General features: G+C 31.9%; 1 protein-coding gene across 4 annotated transcripts in view; it reads right to left on the reverse strand.

The window, feature by feature from the left end:
• Window positions 1–22,728, reverse strand: part of ZEB1 (zinc finger E-box binding homeobox 1) — a 159,697-nt gene that overhangs the window by 20,423 nt on the left and 116,546 nt on the right. For 2 of the 4 annotated variants that reach the window (XM_079105808.1, XM_079105810.1), the window contains exon 3: window positions 11,160–11,222. The exons of 1 other annotated variant lie outside the window; for it this stretch is intronic. In XM_079105808.1, the coding sequence (XP_078961934.1) occupies window positions 11,160–11,222 (63 nt within the window). The remainder of the gene's footprint in view (window positions 1–11,159; window positions 11,223–22,728) is intronic. One more of the 4 variants, XM_079105809.1, reaches the window with a different exon arrangement.

Here is a 22,728-nt window from a genome sequence, read left to right on the forward strand (position 1 = left end):
TCCTTCTCTATTTCTGCTTCAATAAATATTTAACCATGGGATTAAAGTATGGAATTTTTTTTTCTTGAGGGTAAAAGGTTTAAGAGCTAACAGGTTTTCACTTTGAGAACTTAGCTCAGAGTAGAGTGCTGCCTATTTCCTAAAACAGTACTGGTGCATTGCAGTTTTCCTTCATTTCCTCCACTGGCTCTAGCTGAGACTGCCTACTCCATGCTGGTGATAACTTTAATGGGTTATCATGAATCTCAAGTGTCTCATGGCTGACTTCTTTACAGACTTCAGACTGAACTGTTAGTTCTAAATTTATAAAATGGCACTTCCTAGTAGACTAAAACCGGATCAAATTAAAATAGTGATGCATGAACATCTTTTTGTTTGATAGTTACTAAAGCAATTCTTGCTACATCTCTTAAACAGTAGCATAACTGAATTCCTCATGGTGACTTCTATTTAAAACCTTAGAATGAGAGGAAGATTTCTTTGGGGGTGGGTGGTACTGGGAATTGAACTCAGGGACACTTGACCACTGAGCCACATCCCCAATCTTTTTCTGGATTTTATTTAGAGACAGGGTCTCACTGAGTTGCTCAGTGCCTCACTTTTGCTGAGGCTGGCTTTGAATTCATGAACCTCCTGTCTCTGCTTCCCAAGCTGCTTGTGCGTATGCCACTGCACAAGTGAAGACTTTTGAAGAGGTGAGCTGATACTGCTGATGTTAAGGGAATCAATGTCCAGATCCTCAATTTCCATTTATACTCTTAGCATTCTGAAGGTTGTCTCTGCCCTCCCTTTTCCACAGTATTCTGCACTCTTATATTCTTAAGAAAAATAAGAGAAAAAGACATATTCTTCACTCATCCATTACATTAATATGATGAATTGCCTTGGAGTATAAAAATCTCTATGGTGCCAAAGAGGAAAGTTCAAAATACTGACTAGAGAAAACCTTCTTCACTGATTAACTGAAACAATATAAAACCACTATAGGTCTTCCACTCTTTCCTGTTTACATGGGTTTCTATTAGATGCAAAGCATGACAAATGAAATAGGAGTTGGTTAGCCCTGATTGGGAAGTTAAAATCAACTATATAATAATCAAGAGGAAATAACCTAAGGGGTTGCACTCCTAACTATTACTAAACTGCTCTTAAGAGACTGACAGAAGCAAAGTGAAGACATTGTCAAACATCATTCCTGTGATCTGTTCTTAGCTGGGAGAATAAGTGCTTTTGAATAGTTAAAAGTAGTACTTGTCAGCAACATCAAGTATTTTCAATGCAACTCCAATTTTTTCAAATTCAATTAGATAAAACAAGAAAAAAATTTATATTTTATGTGATTTTCATAGATTCCAGACTTGACAAGACTTAAAGCTATTCTTATCAAACTGTTATAAAATGTTTTTTCAATTTAGCAATCTCCATCTTATAAAATGTTAATATTTTCCACATCCTTTAACAAAAATGACATATATACTAGCTGTTAGGGTTATGAGTTTATAAAGAGAATTACATGTCTGCATTTTATAAATGAATTTTGTTTCTTCAATAAGTTACACATAAGCTTACCTAAATGTGTGCATTTGGAGACAAAGATTTTTATGACTGATAAAAATTAGATTAGATCTATACCATCTTAATCTTAGCTTCAGTACAGAATAATCTATTTTATAAGATGTATTAATTTATACTTTACATATTCTTCATATTATTTATAATTTATGTATTCCTCAACAATTTTGTTATTGAAGACATTTTTATAAAACTGCTCAAAATGTATATATACACATTGATTTTAATTGGATAAATTAGGACACCCTTTGTTTTTTCTTATTATTTGACTGACCGGTATGACAGTGAAAACTGGCTTTGTTAGCAGTAGTGGAAATTACCCAGAAATTAGGTGAATTAAGGTATTAATCAAAAGATAGTTACTGCATGTCTTCAGATAAAAATACTTTTATTAACTTTTTTAGCAAAAAATTACTGAAATCAACCATATTTCAATGTTCCCAACCAAAAAACAGTGCCTCTAATTGAGAAAGATAAATGAAGCAAGGTTCCAGAAAAGTATAATTCCAAGAAATTTGATGAGCAGGTATTTATAGAGCTTCTCTGTTATATGTCCCAGAAAATGAGAGATTCTAATGACTAGGAAACAAATCTCTTTGCAAATTAGGTGGCTTTGAATTTTTCTTCTCAACAAAATTGAAGAATTACTTAACTGAATTGTTAGTGATAGGACATTGAAATATTTCTATTGATAAACACAACTCTTGGCATAATTCTGAAGAAGTATAAAGAACTGAGTAAGTTATAAAATTTTTATTTAATCTTTTTATATGGGAATAAAGTTATCTCAGTGCTAGACAAAAACCAGAAACAGAATTAATGCTGAATACTTTTTCTTTAAGAAGTTACAGTAATACATTATATGAAGTAAAGGCAAAATATTTAGTTCCTTTAATCTCATTTTAATAGTATCTTCAACAATTATTTATTAAATATAATGTTTATGTTGTGATAAAGTATGCACTACTAACAAATGATAAATAAATCCATAATTTTTTGAAACTTTAATATTCATGTCATCCCTGGAAATTAAAAAGAAATTTCAATTTCAATTTCAATATGTCTTTCTTTTAAAGAAATTGACAGCTGATTAAAAAGTTCCTGCAAACAGGAAATATATATCATGTTAGGCATAAACTGTATAGGGTAGATGGAGGGCAAATATGACAAGGAGTAACCATTATGATATAATATTTCTGACTCTTAAATATATTCGTTTATAAAAAATGATGGATAGTTATATACTTCACATAAATTATATTTAATTATATTTCAATTTATATTTCAATTATAAATTGTTACATATTTCACATGTAAGAATGATGTTAAACATGTCAATGCTTTTAATATGACAGAAATTATTTGCCACTACTTAAATTTAAAATGAAAAATATTATATGCCCATTAAAAATCTGTGAGCAGTATATAATTGTTTATATACTATAAAATTTAGATAATAATCACAGTAACTCTTACTGTTGTTATGAGGATTAAATTAATACAGCAATGTGCTTATTAGTATTGTACCTGGTATATATAGTTAAGTGTTACAACTACTAGCTATATTCTTTAGAGCAAGGTGAACATTGTAACTTCACAATTAAATTTTTTTTCAGTAAAAAAAGATTAGGGTTTAGAAAAGTTAGATAGCTTTTCCAAGATCATGTAGAAAAAAGTATTACCACCATAATCCATGCTTCAGTATTAGGTATCTGACATCAAATCTGGGCTCTTTACACTAAACTATACTGTCTCCATGACTCTGCATTACCTAGCCCAATTTCAACTGAAAGCAGAGATTCTGCAGTTTTACCCATAAAATTTAAAGTTCTGGCAGAGCACAACATGAAAAGGTTAATTACAAAGCAAATTTATTGGTCTTTAAGACTGATAAACCTAAGTATTTAAAAATTAGGAAGATGAGCAAATACACAGAGACACATAATTTAGCTGTCTTTAAAATAAGACAAAACTCAAGAGCTGATCATCAAAGTATAGAATTATAGGACATATTCACCTGTGAAAGTGTAGAATTATTGACTATAATCACAAATTAGAAAAAGAAAATATTTAACATAAATATCAAACAATTCTCTGTGTCTCCCCCACCCTTTCCAGGGACAATATTTATTCTCAGTAACCTGCAATCTTTACCCTCGTTTTAAAAAACTTTATAAAACTGTTAACTATATAAACAAAAAAATGGATGCTTGGAAGGAGCAAACATCCAAGGTTTTGGTGAATATTTCACTCCCTAAATTTCAAGCAACAATTCTCTTAATTTCATCGAGAGTGAAAGTAAGTAAGCTTTTGAAAAGATTTGACAAGGTTCTGAACTAATGATAGCGACCTATGTACAATGTTTTTGTCATTATGTTATTCTCTAGAAGTCAAGGAGGTAATGAAAGCAAAGACAAAATGTAATTTTAAAGTTCAACTGCTCAAAAGTCTCAAAAGTTCAATTTCCATCCTTTGTTTCTTAAAGCCATACTTATTTGGAGCTTTATTAAATATTTGCTTCCATGTTACAGGGAAATAGGCAACAGGGATCATCTTCTTGTGGGTGGGGGTGGCCTGGCACTTCAGTAGCAAGTAATTAATACAAGGTCACTCTGTCTTCCAGATGTGGGTTTTGTTGTTGTTATTGTTTTTTGAGGAAATTTATGTATTACTTGGTACTGCAACCTGAAAGGATTCATTTTTATAGTGAAGAGAAAACTGCAAGATAAAATACTGTACACTTAGAACCATAAATCTTTTTTGACAGAATTTTGTTTAGAAGGGCAAATGGTCTTCTGTAACTCTAGTAATACGGTATTTACAAGTCATCAAAGTTTAACATGAGGTAAAAGAGTACTAAACAGCATTCTTTTGTATTCTTTTTATGTTTTACTAATAAACACCCAGTTTTAATATTTTATATAATGTGCAGTTTAGCATGACAAATATTTAATATCAAGCATACATGAATACATTATTCATGTAAGTTAAACAAGACCATGTTAAGGGAAGAATATAAAATCTTGGGCTGTACAGGTACCACAAATCATGATACTCCATTAATAATAAACTAATTTGGAATTCATCTTTAATAACCAAGATTTATTCTTTGTTTTGTGGAGCTGACTGACAAGTATGGGAGTGTTAATGTTTATATCTGTTTTTGACAATTACTAACCACAAACAACACTTCCATAGTAGAAGACAACTTATAAGGCTCTATGGAATAGTCCTAAAATGTACTGCAAAGTTAAAAAAAAAAAAACTATAAATGTTAAACCATGAAAGAGAAGGAAAAGAAAAAACTTAATTAAAACTAAGTGATAAAAAGATCTATGCCTGAAAGACATTCATAGTTTGAAGGTAAAAAATAGAAAAAGATATATTATGCAAGTGGAGACTGAAAGCAAGCAGGAGTAGCTACTCTCATAACTGGCAAAGTAAAAGTCAAGCCAAAATAAATAGGAAGACAAAGAAGGTCACTTCATATTAGTTAAAAGAGAAATCAAGTAACAAGATACAATAATTATAAATATTTATACCCCAAATTTTGATGCTCCTACTTACATAAAATAAACGCTACTTGATACAAAGACTCAGACAGACCCCAATATAATATTAGGTGATTTCAACATATCTCTCTCACCAATAGGTAGGTCATTCAGACATAAACTAAGTAAAGAATCTTCAGAACTAAAAAGTACTGTTAATCAAATGGAACTAACAGACATCTATTGAATATTTATTTCATCCATTGACAACTAATTCACTTTCTTCTAAGTACCACAAGGAACCTTTTCCAAAAGAGATCATATTTTAGGACACAAATACAAAAAGATCAAGACAGATAATTCCTTTCATTTTATTGGATCATAATAGAATGAAATTAGACATTAATACAAAGATATAAAATAGAAACCATTGGAACACACGGAGATTAAATAAAACACTTTTTGAAATCAGGGGAGAAATAAAAAAATTCCTAGAAACAAATAGGAACAGAAATAGAAATATCAAAATCCCTGGGGCAGTATGAAGGCAGTTCTAAGAAGAAAATTTACTACATTGAGTACCCACTTGGAAAAAACAAAAACAAAACCAGAAAGATCCCAAATAATTAATCTAATGTTATATCTCAAGGCCCTATAAAGTCAGGAGCAAACTCATCTCAAATCCCAAAGACAGGAAATAATTAAGATCAGAGCCAAAATTAATGAAATTCAGAATAAAAAATAAAAAGATACACGGGATTAGTGCAAAAATGAACTGATTCTTTTGAAAAGATAAAGACTGATAAACTGTTAGGCAAACTAACCAAAAAGAGAGAAAAGATCCAAATCAACAAAATTAGAGATGATAAAGGAGATATTACCACAAATACTTCTGAAATACAGAGGATCATTAGGGATTATTTTGAAAATTTATATTCCAACAAATTAGAAAATCTAGAAGACTTTGACAAATATCCAGAAACCTATGACCTACACAAATTGAACCAAGAGGATATAAAAAACCAGAACAGACTGATAAAAAGTAATGAGACTGAAGCAGTAAGTCTTCCAACAAAGTAAAACCCAAGATCAGATGAATTATCAGTTGAGTTCTACCAGACCTATAAAGAACTAATGCCAATTCTCCTAAAATTATTCCATGAAATTGAAAGGGAGGGAAAACTCCTAAGTTCATTCCATGAAACCAGTATTTTCCTGATACCAAAACCAGCTAAAGATACATCAAGGAAAAAAACTACAGACCAATATCTCTGAACAGACAAAAAAATCCTTAACAAATATTAACAATCCATATTTAAAAACATATTAAGAAGAATGCACACCATGATCAAGTTGGTTCAACCCAGGGATGTAAGATTGGTTCAACATATGCAATATATGCGATATATGTAATTCATCACGTAAATAGAATTAAGGACAAAAATCACATGATCATCTCAACAGATGCAGAAAAAGCCTTCAATGACATCCAGCTTGTTCACTTCAATGACTCGTTCACTATAAAAACACTGAAGAAATTAGGGAGAGATGAAACTTAATATCATAAAGCTATCCACTCTCACCACCACTTCTATTCAATATAGTTTTAAAACTGTAGACAAAGCAATCAGGCAAGAGAAGGAAATTACAAGGATACAAACAGGGAAAGAAGTAGTCACACTATCTATTTGCCAATGACATGATCATATATTAGAAGAGCCAAAAACTTCTCCTGGAAGACTTGTAGGGCTGATCAACAAATTCAGCAAAGTAGTGGAATATAAGATCAACATACAAAAATCAACAGCTTTCCTATACTCCAATAAGGAATCTGCTGAGAAAGAAACCACAAAAACAATTTCATTTAGAATAATCTCAAAATATACTTGGGAATAAATCTAACCAAGGAGGTAGAAGACCTCTACAATGGAGACTATGAAACATGAAGAAAGATACTAAAGAAGACTTCAGAAAATGGAAAAGTGTCCATGTTCTCGACTAGGCAGAATTAATATTGTCAAAATGGCCATCTTACCAAAAGCAATATTCAAATGCAATGTGATCCCACCAGAATACCAATGAAATTTTTCATGGAACTAGAAAAAAGTTCTAAAATTCATACAGAAGAATAAAAAAACCAGGATAGCCAAAGCAATACTGAGCAATAAGTGATGTAGATGGCACTACAGTACCATATCTCAAATTATACTACAGAACGAGCTACAAAACAAAAAATGCACGGTACTGGCATAAAAATAAATATGAAGACCATGAAATAGAATGAAAGAAATCTACGTAGATACAGACATTTAATCCTTGACAAAAGTATCAAAAACACAATATCAGAAAAAACACAACCTTTTTTCACAAATGGTACTGGTACAACTGTATATCCAAATGCAGAATGAAACTTGATCCCTATCTTTCACCCTGCACAAAAATCAACTCAAATTGGATGAAAGACCTAAGCATTGGACCAGAAACACTGCAACTGCTAGAAGAAAATGGAGCCAACACTCCAACATATTGGTGCAGGCTCTGACTTCCTTAATAAGACTCCTAAAGCTCAAGAAATAAATTAAGAATCAATAAGTGTAATGATTTCAAATTAAAAAGCTTCTGTACTATAAAGAAAACAATTAATATCATGAAGAGAGAGCTTATGAAATGAGAGAAAATAATTTTGACTCTTTTGACAGGAGATTAATATCCCAAATATACAGAGAACTCAAAGAATTTATTATCAAAAACCAATAACCCAATCAATAAATGGGCAAATAAACTGAACAAACATTTCTCAAAAGAATTTCTAATGGCCAACAAATATATGAAAATAGCAATTAGGGGAATGCAAATAAAAACTACACTGAGATTTCATTTCACTTCAGTTAGTTCAGCAATCATCAAGAACACAAAAAAATGCTCATGAGGGTATAAGGAAAAAAAGGTACACTCATGTATTGTTGGTAAAACTGACAATTAGTAGTAACACTCTGGAAAGCAGTACAGAGATTCCTCAAAAGCCTAGGAATGGACCTACTATATGACCCAGTATCCCACTTCTTTGTATTTATCCAAAAGAACTAAAAAAAGCATACTGTAGTGATCCATACATACCAATGCTTACAGCAGCACAATTTACAATAACCAAGTTAAGGAAACAGTCTAAGTATTCCTCAAAAGACAGATGGATAAAGAAAATGCAGTACATTTACACAATGAAGTTTTATTCAGCCATAAATAAGAATGAAATTATATTATATGCTGATAAATAGATGGAATTGGAGAACATAATGATAAGTGAAATAAGCTTGCCTCAAAGTGAAGGGTTGAATGTTTGCTCTCATTTGCAGAGGTTGGAGAGAAGAAATTTTAAAAGAGGGTTCTCATGAAAATATAAGGGAGAGTAGCGGAGAAGAGGAAGGGATTGAGGGGGAAGGAGAAATCACGGAAAAGGGGGAGAACTGAAGAATGAAATTGACTAAATTATGCTATGTGTATGTATAAATATATCAAAACAAAACAACTTATATGTATGACTATAATGAACCAATTTTAAAAAATTAAATTAACAGCATAGAGTAGAGGAAGAGGATTGGGGGAGGGAGAAGGAAAGAAGGGGGTATTGGGGACAGAAAAGAGCAAATTGTGTTATATGCAGTTATAAACATATTAAAACAAACCTCACAGTATCCATAGTTATAATGCACTAATAAAAGAAAGTACTTTATCTAAAGAAGGCTATATATTCAACAAATGGTGCTGGGAAAACTGGAAATCCATATGTAACAAAATGAAATTAAACCTCTCTCACCCTGCCAACTCAAAGTGGATCAAAGACTTAGGAACCAAAGCAGAGACCCTGTGCCTAATAGAAGAAAAAGTAGGCCCAAATCTTCAGCATGTGGGCTTATGACCTGACTTCCTTAACAAGGCTTTTAAAGTGCAAGAAATAAAATTAAGAATCAATAAATGGGATGGATTCAAACTAAAAAGCTTCTTCTCAGCCAAGGAAATAGTAATTTGAATAGAGAGCCTACGGAATGGGAAAAAGTCTTTACCATGCACACCTCAGATACAGCACTAATCTCCAAGATATATAAAAAAACTCAAAAAACTTAACACCAAAAAAACAAATATCCCAATCAATAAATGGGCTAAGGAACTGAACAGATACTTCACGGAAGAAGAAATACAATTGATCGACAAACATATAAAAAAATGTTCATCGTCTTTTGCAATCAGAGAAATGAAAATCAGAACTATTCTAAGATTTCATCTCACTCCAGTCAGAATGGCAATTATCAAGAATACAAGCAATAAGTGTTGGTGAGGATGTGGGGAAAAAGGTATATTCATACACTGTTGGTGGAACTGCAGATTAGTGAAACCATTTTGGAACGAAGTATGAAAATTCCTCAGAAAACTTGGAATTGAACCAGCTATCCCACTCCTTGGTTGAATAAACCAAAGGACTTCAAATTAGCATACTACACTGACACAGCCACGTTAATGTTTATAAAAGCTCAATTCACAATAGTGAAAATATGGAACCAACTTAGGTGCCCTTCAACAGATGGATAAAGAAAATGTGGTATATATACAGAATGCAATATTACTCAGCCTTAAAGAAGAATGAAATTATGGCATTTGCAAATAAATGGATGGAACTGGAGAGTATCATATGCTATGTGAAATAAGGCAGTCCCCCAAATCCAAAGGTCAAATGTTTTCTCTGATAAGCAGATGCTGATCCATAGTGGGGGGTAGGTAGGGAATAATGAAGGAACTTTGGATTGTACAGAGGGGAGTGAGGGGAGGGGTGGAATGGGTGGGGAGGGGAAGGATGGTAGATTGTGAGACAGACATTATTACCCTATATACATGTATGAAAAGAATTTTAAAAAATCAGTCAAAAAAAAAAGTTGATGAAAATAAATAAATAAATAATTGAAAAAAGAAAGAAGGTATAAAAGACACTCAGGGAACTTTTGAGAAAATGTGAATATGAACTAATATATTATTAGGGAATTACTATCAATTTCATTATATAAGAGAATGTATTGTTGGAGATACAAGACGACTGATTTTGTTATATAAGAAAAGGTATTTTATTGGAGATTAATGCTGAAGTGTCATGATGTCTATAATTTACTTAGAAATGGTTCAACTAATATATGTATAGTGGAAAATTTGGCAAAATGTTAACAAGTATTGAATTCAGATGGTAAGAATTCATTCTTTCAACTTTTCAGTAAATTAAAAATTTTCATTAAGAGTTTAAAATCAATGCCTAAATCACAAAATATACTACACTTTGAAGGATATTATTTTGGGGAAAGTTTTAATAATTTGGAATTCAGTTTTCAACTTTACATCCTAACAGTTCTACCTGATTTAAGGGACACAATAAAAAGTTTCTGGTACAATCATACATGAGATCTGATTTAAGTTTTCCATTTACTCTTTACTCTTTTGCTTCTTAAATCTGCTCGGAATCAATTATAGAGAAATGGTCTTATTTCTCATGGAGTATGTATTTTTAATTAACTAGAAGCGAACTTCCTTGTTTATTACAACTTTACTTCAGCTTTTTCAATCAGAGAAATTATAAGAAAAAAATTAAATCTCTTGTTTTTTGTGATATGTTCACTCAACCACCAATATTCATGATTCTCATATGGTTTGTACATAACCCATGATGTATGCTTATTTTTTTCCTCTTCTGCTGTCTGTGGGCAATTCAAAGCAGATCCCAGAAACTAATAATGAAACTCAAAATAGTCATTAGATGTGTACTGCCATAACTTTGGTAAAAAATTTGAAATAAGTTCAAACTGTAAAACAGTTTTTGTATTATCTTTAGATAATACTTATAGATTGGAAAATATGCTATATCATGTAAACCTATAAATTTACATTATATTTAAAGAATATTAACTTCTAACTTTTCATGTAGTGCCCCCAATGCCTACTTAAACATTTAAGGAGGACGAGATAAAAGAGGAGGAAATAATCCAGGATTCACAAATGCAAAAACTGGTGTCACAAAAGACCTCCTTCAAAGACTACAGTATGAGAAAATGGCAAGAGTACCTGTACATCCTGCATCATCTGCCTGAGCTTCAGGCCCCAGGATTTCTTGCCCTTCCTTTCCTGCTGAAATCAAAGAACAGGGGATTAAAATAGATGCATTTGCCACAAACATTTTAGTTGCTAGAAATCTGAAAAGAATTAGTTCAGATTATATTTAATTTGGATTTTTTTCCCTTTTACAAATATGGGACTGCATTATTGGAAAGTAGTGCTTTATAGGGGTATTAAGCAGTTTTGTCAAAAACACAGAAGATATCAGTGAAGATTTAGATATGATTCTGAAGTTAGACATATTTTATAATTATAGGTTGGATGTCCTTTATCTGAAATGCTTGGGACCAGAAGCATTTTGAGTTTCAGAATTTTAATACTGACATATATAAATGGGTTATCTTGGGGATGGGATCCAAGTCTAAATATCGTTTGTTTTAGATATACCTTATACACATAGCCTGAACATAATTTCATACAATATTTTTAGGGTGCCTACATTTTGACTGTGACTTGTCACTTAAGATCAGGTGTCATGTCAGTGCTTGGAGTATCAAATTTGAGTTTTTCAGATTAGGGATGTTCAACCTGCATAAGTATACTAGGATTTTAGTAGTATTTTAGGAAAAGAGCTGTACTTATAGGTAGTATGATTTTTTTTTTCATTTATTTTCCAAAGCACTCATTTCTGTGGTCCAGGTACTTTGCTAAATGTTTCATAAACTTGTTTCTTTTATCCTTCATAGCAACCTTTTTATTTTTATTTTTAATTTTGGGGGGTATAGGAATAGCTCCCGGGGCACTTAACCATGGAGCCACATTACCAGCCCTTTTTAAAAATATTTTATTAAGAAACAGGGTCTCACTGAGTTGTTTAGGGCATTGCTAAGTTGCAGAGGCTGGCTTTGAACTCGCAATCCTGCTGCCTCAGCCTCCCAAACCACCAGAATTAAAGGCATGTGCCACCACGTCAGTCATAACAACCTATTTTATAAGTTGAAAAAGCAGAACAAAAGTTGAGGCTTGGAGAAGTTAAATAATTTGCCCATGGACACACAGCTATTGAATGGGATAAGTGGAATTTGTATGCAGATATGACTGACTTCAAAGCCCTTTCCATTACACACTTCCAAATTAGAAAACTAGAGAGGTTAAATGGAATGTCACTGTGCCCAAAGCAAACACCTAAGGCACTATGCTTTTTCTTCTACTCTATTCATTATTCCTACAACTGAGAAACAGTAATAAATAATAATAGTGTTATGGATAAATATGTTTAGAAGTTTGTGATTTTTCCCTTCCCACCTCTTTGTAATAGGCTACTTATTGTATTTAATACAGAACAGATTCAGAGTAAATATTCTATATTATAAATGCATACTTTTGACATACAAATTTTTATATATTTGGGCATCTTTTATTTATTATAAAAGTTGATTAAGAACACATGAATATATTGAAAGAAAGGAGTTAAAAACTGCTCTTTTAACTGTAGCAGAGTATATGTGCTTATTATGATCAGAATAATTTTAACTAATCATTAATCATTAATTTTGGTCCTGATAATTAAACCCAGGGGCACTTAATCACTAAGTCACATCCCCAGTTCATTTTATTTTTTATTTTGAGACAGGGCCTTACTAAGTTGCTTAGGGTCTTGCTAAGTTCTTGAGGGTAGCTTTGAATTCGAGATCCTCCTGCCTCAGTCTCCTAAGCTGCTGGGATTACAAGGCATGAGCCACTGTTCCTGGCTAATCAGAATAATTTTAAAGTCATATTAAACATAATATAGGTATCTGCACCATAATCAATTCCACTAAACATGTCAGTTGAAAATCTTGATGTTGGAGTTCTCTTCAGTTTGTTGAGAAAAAGCACTAATTAAGTAAAATATCTTTGCATTGAATGTATTTCTTTAAGATTTTTGGATTATCCGGTAGATTTATTCAGCAGATTTTAACTTTTATACAAATATTTAAAGATAATCACTGTATGAGAAATAGTTAAAATAAGTACAAATTGTTTTAGGTCAACATAAAACACTAAGATAAGTATGAGATTAACTTCTAAAAAACTTCTCATTTTGTACTTCCTACCAGCACAGTAACAATTTAAAAATTCCTATTAAGGGTTTACTAAAATACAGAATATATGCCAGCATTTGCCAAATGTCTGCAGATCTCTAATATCTCTCACCCTTTTTTTCTTTCCAGTGCATCTGCTTACCAAAATAAAAAACAGTATGCCAACTGGGTAATTATATGATGATATTATAGTTACTTATTATTATATATCTATGTCCTTTATTTCTCCTCAAATGAACAGACTTATCACTTGTTAAGATGAAATATAACATTGATATTAAAAGTTAAAATGAGAGGAAAGATGGTGGAATGAGACAAACATCATTACCCTATATACATATATGATTGCATGAATGGTATGATTCTACATTGTGTACAACCAGAGAAATGAAAAGTTGTACTCCATTTGTGTACAATGAATCAAAATGCATTCTGCTGTCATGTATAACTAAACAGAACAAACAATAAAAAAGTTAAAATGACATTTTTAGATTACCAATTTTTCTACTTACAGTTACTAGAGCTAATTTAAAAACTCTGCAACTCAATTAAATGATTTCTTCATTTCATATTTGAAATTATTCCTTCTTTCATATTTGCTTGGGATAAAATCTAGTCTCTTTAGATGAGTATTTAGCATATTTTAGAATCTATTCTCAGTCTTATTACCCACAATTTAAAAACTGTAAGTCTCCACTCTCTTCTTCTCAACATTGCAGTTAGTATTTTGGTTGAAGAACCAAAACCATATGGCTTAATGAAAACAGTAAATATCCTAATGTTGGCCTGTAATGTGAACACTCTTTTTTCACTGCAAAAAGTATCATCCAGAAATATCCTCCCTTTCTCACCATCCACAAACTTCCAGGAGGTATACTCGAAAGGGGTGTTCTCAATAATTTTTACACAGCATTCTCCCTAATGTGTTCTGATCTTATGTATAGTTCAGGAAATATAAAGGGAGTAAAGCAATAAAATCTACTTGTACAAAGGATTTACCTCTAAAAAACAATAACATCAACACACTATGATTGGTTAACCTAAATTCAATTTAAAAAGTAGCAGCAGAATGCTCCTTAGGCCTCCACTTTTAGTGTGAATTCCAAAGCACATATTTATAAATGAGGAAAACTCCCCAGTAATAAGACTTATTTTCAAATGAGGGCAAAATACAACATGAAAAGTAAGTCATAAAATACTAATCAGCAATAAAAGGAACAAACTATTGATATATGCAACATCTCTGATGAATCTCCAAGAAATTATAGAAAGTGAAAAAGTCATTCCAAAAGGTTACAGACTGTCTAATTTACATGACACTTTCGAAATCACAAAATTTTAAATATGGAGAACAGAATAGAACCCCTGATTGCCAGGGTTTAGGGATGAGGCAAAGGAGAGCAAGAGATTATACAAGAGGCTCTGTAGTATTGGAACTGTTCTGTACTGACTATCAGTATCAATCTCAATATATATGCTAAGTGTGGTTTCCATTACAGTTTTGTAAGATGTTACCACTGGGCAAAAATGGGTCAAAGGTACATGGGAGCTCAGTAAATTATCTGTGACTCTCTAAAATTATTTGCGAATGCATTATTTTATCAAAAAGTTCAATTAAAAATAGATCAAGGGGAAATATCAGAAATTTAGATCAAAAGAGATAACTGCTTATTCATTTTAGTTATAAGATGAAATTAGTTTTTACTAAGTAAAAACAAAGATGACAAATGCAATTCATTTTAGTTTAAAATTCAGAAGAATTATTACTTGAAGGATTGAACCAAAGTATATGACTGATTATTTAGCATGTTATTCTAAAACTTGCATGTTTGAAATTCAGAACAATGCATTTGTAACCATTTCACATACGTTCAGAGAAATTTTATAGTAATCCTTCAGCACAGTAACAGACTAAGTGAATCAGATTTTCCATGCCTGTAGTAAGTCTTTTCTAAGCCTGCTTTCTGCTATCCCACATTACTGTCCCTGCTAAAGGAAACCTATCCAAAAAGCAAATGTCAACCAATTTCTGAGTTCAAACTTCAATTAGGAATGACATGTTTCACTGTGTACTTTTCTACACTTCATTTTTTCCCACATTATATTATGGTAATAACTGTAAGTAGAAAAATTAGCAACAATTGGCAAACACTAGCATATATCCTGCAATTACTGTGGTACAGGTTGAACAACACTAACTTAAATTTCCGATCTTTAGAGTATTTTCGAGTTTGGAATTTTAGGGGTACTAAATGGCTAAAGTTAATGAAAACATTCCAAAATTTTATAAACTCTAAAACCTGAAATAACTTCTGATCCCAAGAATTTCAGATAAGGGGTGCTCAACCTGTAAAATTATTCAGCAAAGTCATAGCAAATAAAATTCCGATGTCCATGAATATCAGTTAATTTAGATAAAAAAAAAACATACTTGAGGTAAGATTTCAGAGTACTATAGCTTGATTTCCTTTACTTTTGTTGTTTTTCAACTCGGGTATCCTTGGCCTGGAGGTGGGCATTGGGGCATTCTGGCTTTAGCTTAAGATACATAAAGGTGCTCAAAGAAGATAGGAATACTCACTTCCCTCCTCCATTCCCTTTTCTCCTGGTTCCCAGCTCATTACAGGTAGGGATAATGGTAATAGCAGGAGCTTGAAGGCACCTAAAACTCTGAGGGAGGGAAACAACTTCTTCAATCAAGAACCATGACTCCAAGAGGATGAAAGAATGTCAGCTGAGTTGTTTTTCTCCCTACTGTCTTGCAGCTCTTATTCCTACCTGCACAGTTTAGGATGTATTTGGCTAAGTGGGATAAATAAAGTCCCAGATTTTTTGCAAGAAAAGGAGTATCCTTTGAGGGAACTGAAAGTACTGGGAAGATCATAAAAAGGAGATGCTCAGGAAAATGACCCTTTACATTTGTTTATGAACTCCTAGCTTTATACCCATAGAATTTGAGAACCCAAGTATAGGACAGACCAATACCCACGTGCCAGATTGACCACAGGGTGTTACAATAGGACAGATTCAAATAGCACTGCAGAGGCTTTAAAAATTGAACTGAGCATGAACACATAACGGACAGAAAATTGGTTAGCACTTACAGTTTGACTACAACTAGATAAAGTGTCCTGCTAAATAAAAAATATCATAACTTAATTATCTAAATGTCCAAGATACAATACAAAGTAAATTTGGTATACAATGAATCAGGCATGTCTCAACTTGTATGGAAAATGATGATCAGAAGATAGCAACCTTGAGGAGACACAGATGTTAGAATCATCAGACAAAACCTTCAAGGCAGCTACCCTAAAACTGCTCCAAGAAATGGTAGTGAACACTATGGAAAGATAGAAAGTTTTAGCAAATTCTCAGGAAACATAAGATAAAAATAAGAACCAAAAGAAAATTCTAGAAATAAAAATAATAACCAAAAAGGAAAAACCACTAAATGAGCTTAACAGCAAAATGGAGATGAAAGAGTGAATGAGAACTTGATAGGAAATTGATGGAATTTATTCAATCAGAACAACAAAGAGCAAACAGATTTTTTTAAAGTACAGTATCAGGGATGTGTGGAATAAAAATAAAGCATGTAATCATATTATTGGAGTCCCAGAAAGAAAAGAGAATATATGGTGCAGAAAAATTTCAAGAAAAAATGTTGAAAAACTCCCAGAATTTAGAAAAAGACATAAACCTATCAATTCAAGGAGTTCACTAAACAGCAAATTAACAAACACAAAATAATCTATGCCCAAGTCCATCAAACTATAAAAACTAAAGTCAAAAAAATTCTCGAAAAGAGCCAGAGACAATAATACATGACTATTGAAGAGCAATGATTTGAAAGACTATGGATGTATCATCAGAAATCATGTATTCTATAAAGAAGTAGAACATCTTTAAAGTACTAAAAGAACAAAAAATACCCAGTCAGCTCAAAGTTCTATATCCAGTGAAAATGTCCTTTAGGAATGAAGGAAAACAGAATAAAAACATTCTCAGATGAAGGAAAGCTAACAGAATTCATTGTCAGCAGGCCTGTTCTAATAGCACTGCTAAAGGAAGATCACCAGAAAAAAATGAAAATGGTATCAGAGGGACACTTAAATGTCAGGAATGGAAGAAAAACAAGAGAAATGATGTGGTATATATGAAAACTTCAAAATAAAGGAAGGAAGATAATGGAACCCATTTGGCAGTAAGTTTTCTATATTACTCTTGAGTGATTCTAAGTGGACTAAAAAGTTAAATATGTACATTCCAAGTCTCGTGTTGTACCAACTGAGCTAGCTGAGTACTCCAAAGTATGTGCATTCCACTCTATAACATTAACATTTAAAAAATTTATGTAAAGAGATAGAATAAAAAATTAAATAAAATACAAAATTTTAAATGATCCAAAAGAAGTTAGGAAAGCAGGATCAGAATAATGATAAACAGGAAATAGAAAACAAATACTAAAATGGTAAACCTACACCTTAACATTAAAAATTACATGACAGGTAAATGGTCTAAACAAGCAATCAAGGGATAGAGATTGTCTGAACAGAAGGGTAAAAAAACAAGCTCCATTTACATGCTAGCTACAAAATTATTTCAAATGTAATAATACCAATAGGTTGAAAATCAAAAGAATGGAAAATTATGTCATGCAATACTGATCAAAAGGAAGTTGGACTGATTATACTAATTATCATACAGTAGACTGTTGAAGCTAAGAAGATTACCAGGGATAAAGGGATAGAGAGAAAGACTGCATAATGAGAAGAGTCATTTCACCAATAAAATATAATAATCTTAAATATATATGCATTTAACAACAGAGCTTTTAAAACAAGTGAAGCAAAATTGGAGATTAGTTGACACATCCATAATTATAATTGCAGACTTCAATACTCCCTTCATATTAATAACTGATAGAACAACTAGAAAAATTCACCAAGGACACAGAAGAACTAGGCCATACAAACAAGTAGATCCAATTGGCATTTATAGAACACTCTACTCCAAAATGGCAGAATACACATTCCTTTCAAGTGCATGCAGAACATTCATGAATATACAACATATCCAAGATTATAAAATAGCACTTAACAAAATTTAAAGAAATGAAACCAAACAAAGTTACACTGACCTGAATGAATGTAAACTAGGTGTCAATAGCTGAATAATAACAAGACAATCTCCAGACATGGAAATTAACATACTTCTAAAGAATCTCTGGATTAAAGAAGAAAATTAAAATTCAAAAAAGTTTGTGGGATGTCTCTAAATGAGTGTTTAGAAGGAAAATTATGGCATTAAATACTTATGTAATAAAAGAAGACCTCAATAATTCTAAGGTGCCACGTTACAAAAGTAGAAAAAGAGGAGAAAAATATAAACAGAAGGAAATAATTCAGATCAGAAAGCAACAAAATTAACCCAGAAAAAAATGGAGAAATTCAATGAAACAAAAAGCTGGTTATTTGAAAAGATCAATACAACTGACAAACCTTTAGTAAGGCTGACAAGCATAAAAAAAGAGGGAAGACACAAATTACTAGTATCAAAAACGAAGAGAATAACAGTACACAACCAGTAGATGGTAAAAGGGTAATATAGGAATACTGTGAACAACTTTACACACATAAATTTGAAAACTTTGAAATGGATCAATTTCTCAAGAACAAGAAAACACTAAAACACAAGATGAAACGAATAAATCGAATATTCTTATAGCTATTTAAAAACTGACTTTTAAAACATTCCTCTAAAACAAATCAAAGCTACCATGTCTATGATTTTACTTGCAAACTTTATTAGATATTTAAAGAAGAATAACAGCAAATTTAAACAAATTTTTTTCAAGAAAAAGTAAAGGAATATTTTCTATAGCATTTTGTTAGGCCACATAATTCTGATAATAAAATTATGCACAATAGTACAAAAAGAAAAGGTGAAGCTATAGACCAATATCCTCAATGGACAGTGATACAAAAAATATTCAAAAAAGCATTAGCAAATCAAATTCAGCAATGTATAAAAGGACCACATGAAGTTTTATAGGGAATCAAGGTTCATTCAATATTTGAACATCCATTAAAGTACTCCACCATACTAAAAGGCTAAAGAATCAAAACCACATGTTAATTTCAACTGATACAAAAAGCATTTAAAGAGTGGTAATACCAAAAAAGCAGTGAAAAAACTCATCTATTCATGATAAAAAAACTTCCAGCAAACTAGGACTAGGAGGGAACTCACTAAATTTGATAAAGGGCATCTATAACAGTTAACATTATTCTTGTTTTAAATTTTATTGGTTCTTTTTAGTTATAAATGACAGTTGAATCTATTTTGATAAAATTATATAAACATAGGTTATATTTCTTCTAATTAGGACCTAATTCTTGTGGGTGGGCACAATGGTGAGGTTCACTTAGCTAGTTTGATTTGTGTACATAGGGAAAATTGTGTTCCATTGTCTTTTGTATTCCTTTCCCCAGTCCCTTCCTTTCATTCCCCTTTGTCTAAACTACTGAATTTGTCCTCTTCTCCTTCCCCAGTTAACATTATTCTTAAAGGTAAAAGACTAAATGCTTTCCACCAAGACTGGAGTAAAAGGCAGGCATATTTACAGTCAACAGTTTTCTTGGCATCTACCAATAAGTCAATAAAACTAAATAAAAGCATATATATTAGAAAGGAAGAAATAGACCTGTCCCTATTTGTAGAGGAAAAGTTTCTCTACTCAGAAAATCACAAGAAATCTACAAAAAACTTCTAGAACTAATAAGCAAGTTTACCAAGTCTACAGAATACCAAATCAAAACTCAAAACCCAATCATATTACTATATACTAGTAAAGAACTGGAAACTAAAGAAAAAAGCCTCAAGTTATTCATAATAGATCAGTTTTCAAAAAAACGTAGGTATAAATGTAACAAAATATGCACATGGTCTATATTCTGAATATGGAATCTAGATCTATAAAACACTAAGAAATCAAAGACCTAAAGAAATGTAGAGATGTAGTTCACAAACTGAAATACTCCTCAACATAATAAATATGTGGGTTCTCTTTAACCTATCTATAGATTTAATATAATTCAAATCAACATCCCAGCAGGATTGGTTTTAATATAGATGATATTACTCTAGAATTTGCATGGAAAGGCAAAAGAACTATAATGGTCAAAACAATTTTGTGAAATAAATAAAGCTGGAGGAATAACATTCCCTAATTTTAAAACTTCTTATGTAGCTATAGAAATGAGGATTATATAGTATGAGAAAAGGGACACAGAGATCAACAGAATAGGACAGAGTCCAGACACACATAGATATGGACAAATTAGTTACAAACACAGGTGCAAAACTCATTCAAGTGAGAAAGGGTAGTCTTTCAACTAATAGTGCTGAAACAACTGGGCGTCCAGACCAAACAAAAAAGTTAACCTTAATTCAACCTCACATTTTATAAAAAAATTAATACCAAATAGATCATTTACCTAATTAAAAAGTAAAGAAAGCAAAGGAGATGATCTGGAGTTAAAGAAAGAACTCTTGGATATGATACCAAGAGCATGATCTATAAACCGAAAAACTGATAATCTGGACTTGAAATTTAAAACTTTTGTTCTGGGAAAACCTAGGGTAAGAGAATGAAGAGACAGGACAGATTGGGAAAAATGCATTTACTACAACTGCAAAAGACTCTAAAAGCTTAATATTAATAAAGCAACTCAGAAAATACACAAAATATGTTAATAGATACTTCACTGAGATTATCTATACATGTACATATATAAGTATATACATCTACATGTAGTAAATGTGAAAATATGTTCAGTTTCACTAGCTATTACAGAAACAGATTGAAACCACACCTACCATGACCTCACATAACCATCTATTAGGATGGTTAAAGTAAAAAATATTGATAAAATCAAATGCTTGTGAGGACGTAGAGAAACTGAATCTCTATTGGGGAGTGTGGTACAACCACTCTGGTAAAGTTTGGCAGTTTCTTAAAACATGAAATATACATTTAACATATGATGCAACAATTCTACTTCTAGGTTCTTACCTACAGAAATGAAAACTCATGTTCACCTTCCCCCCAAAACCTGTACACTAATGTTTAACAGTTTATTTGTTATCTCTATAAACTAGAAACAACCCCAAATGTCCTTCAACAGCTGAATGGATAAAGAAACTGTGGTACACCCATACAGTGGAATAGTACTCATCAATAAAAAGGATCAAACTGTTGAGGTATGCAATGACTTGACTGATTTTCAAAGGCACACTGAATGAAGTCAAATACAAAATATTTCATACTGTCTTGATACCATTTTTAAGATATTCTCCGAAAGAATAATACTATAGTGACAGAGAAAGACTGGTTTGCAGGGTCTGCAGTGGAAGGAATATATGACCAAAAAGGTGTCAATACCCTTGAGGTTTTTGGTGATGGAATAGTTCATTGCCCTGACTCTGGTGGTTGCGATATGAATGTGTTTGAGTGAGAGTGTGTGTGTGTGTGTGTGTGTGTGTGTGTTACAAAAGCTCAAAGAACTGTACATCGATAAAAAAGTTGATTTTACTCTGTTAATTAAAAAGGATTCCTGAGTTCTTAACAAAAAAATGAAAAAAATATGTTTTCTAGCTCAAGGTGCTAATTCTATAAATGGAAATTTAACAGAACTAGAGTATATGTAAATTTTAAAAACTGTTTTGATATTTTATGCTATTACTTGAGAGACAAATTGGTAATTACATACAACAATGGATTTGTAGTCAATCAATTCAAAATGTAAAAGAGAAGTCAAATCCAGAAATCTCCTGGATACTTTTAGAAAAAGAAATAAGGAGGCAATGGATAAAAGAAAATACTTTAGAGTTAATTAAGCCTTGGTTAAGATTCTGGCTCTACTGAGTCTATGAAGGACCTTGGAAGAGTGCTATGAGCTCTTCTTGTTAACTTTAAGGAAAGTTAACACATTACCAAATAGGACTGTTGTGAACACTGTAAATGTATAAGAAGTATTTAGTCCAATGAGAAGCACATAGAAAATGCCCAATGTTACAGGCATTATAATGGATTATGATGATATAGTCATTGTTTTGAGACTATTATCTTTATTACATGTAAGATTTGGAGATCACCTTGTCTGAAACATTTTGACCTCAAATTAACTCATTAAACTCTAAGAGCAGGGTACAAGTGGATTGACAGTTACAGTAATCATTTAATTCCTAACTAATCCATTCACCCACTCATTATTTGAAAGCCTACCATGATCCAGAAGTTCTTCTAAGTGCTGAAATACACAATTTAAAAGACTTCACTACTAACCTTGAAGAACACAGTTTAAGGGAGTGAGACAATTACACCATTATGGGTGCTGCAGCAGGATGCCCATGGATTGCATGATAACTTAATTACCATCTTTTTTGCTTAATTAAATTGTTCTGAAGAAACTGATTTAACAAACAGT

The sequence above is a fragment of the Sciurus vulgaris genome (genome assembly GCF_902686455.1).
Source record: "Sciurus vulgaris genome assembly, chromosome: 12".
NCBI classification, from domain to species: domain Eukaryota; kingdom Metazoa; phylum Chordata; class Mammalia; order Rodentia; family Sciuridae; genus Sciurus; species Sciurus vulgaris.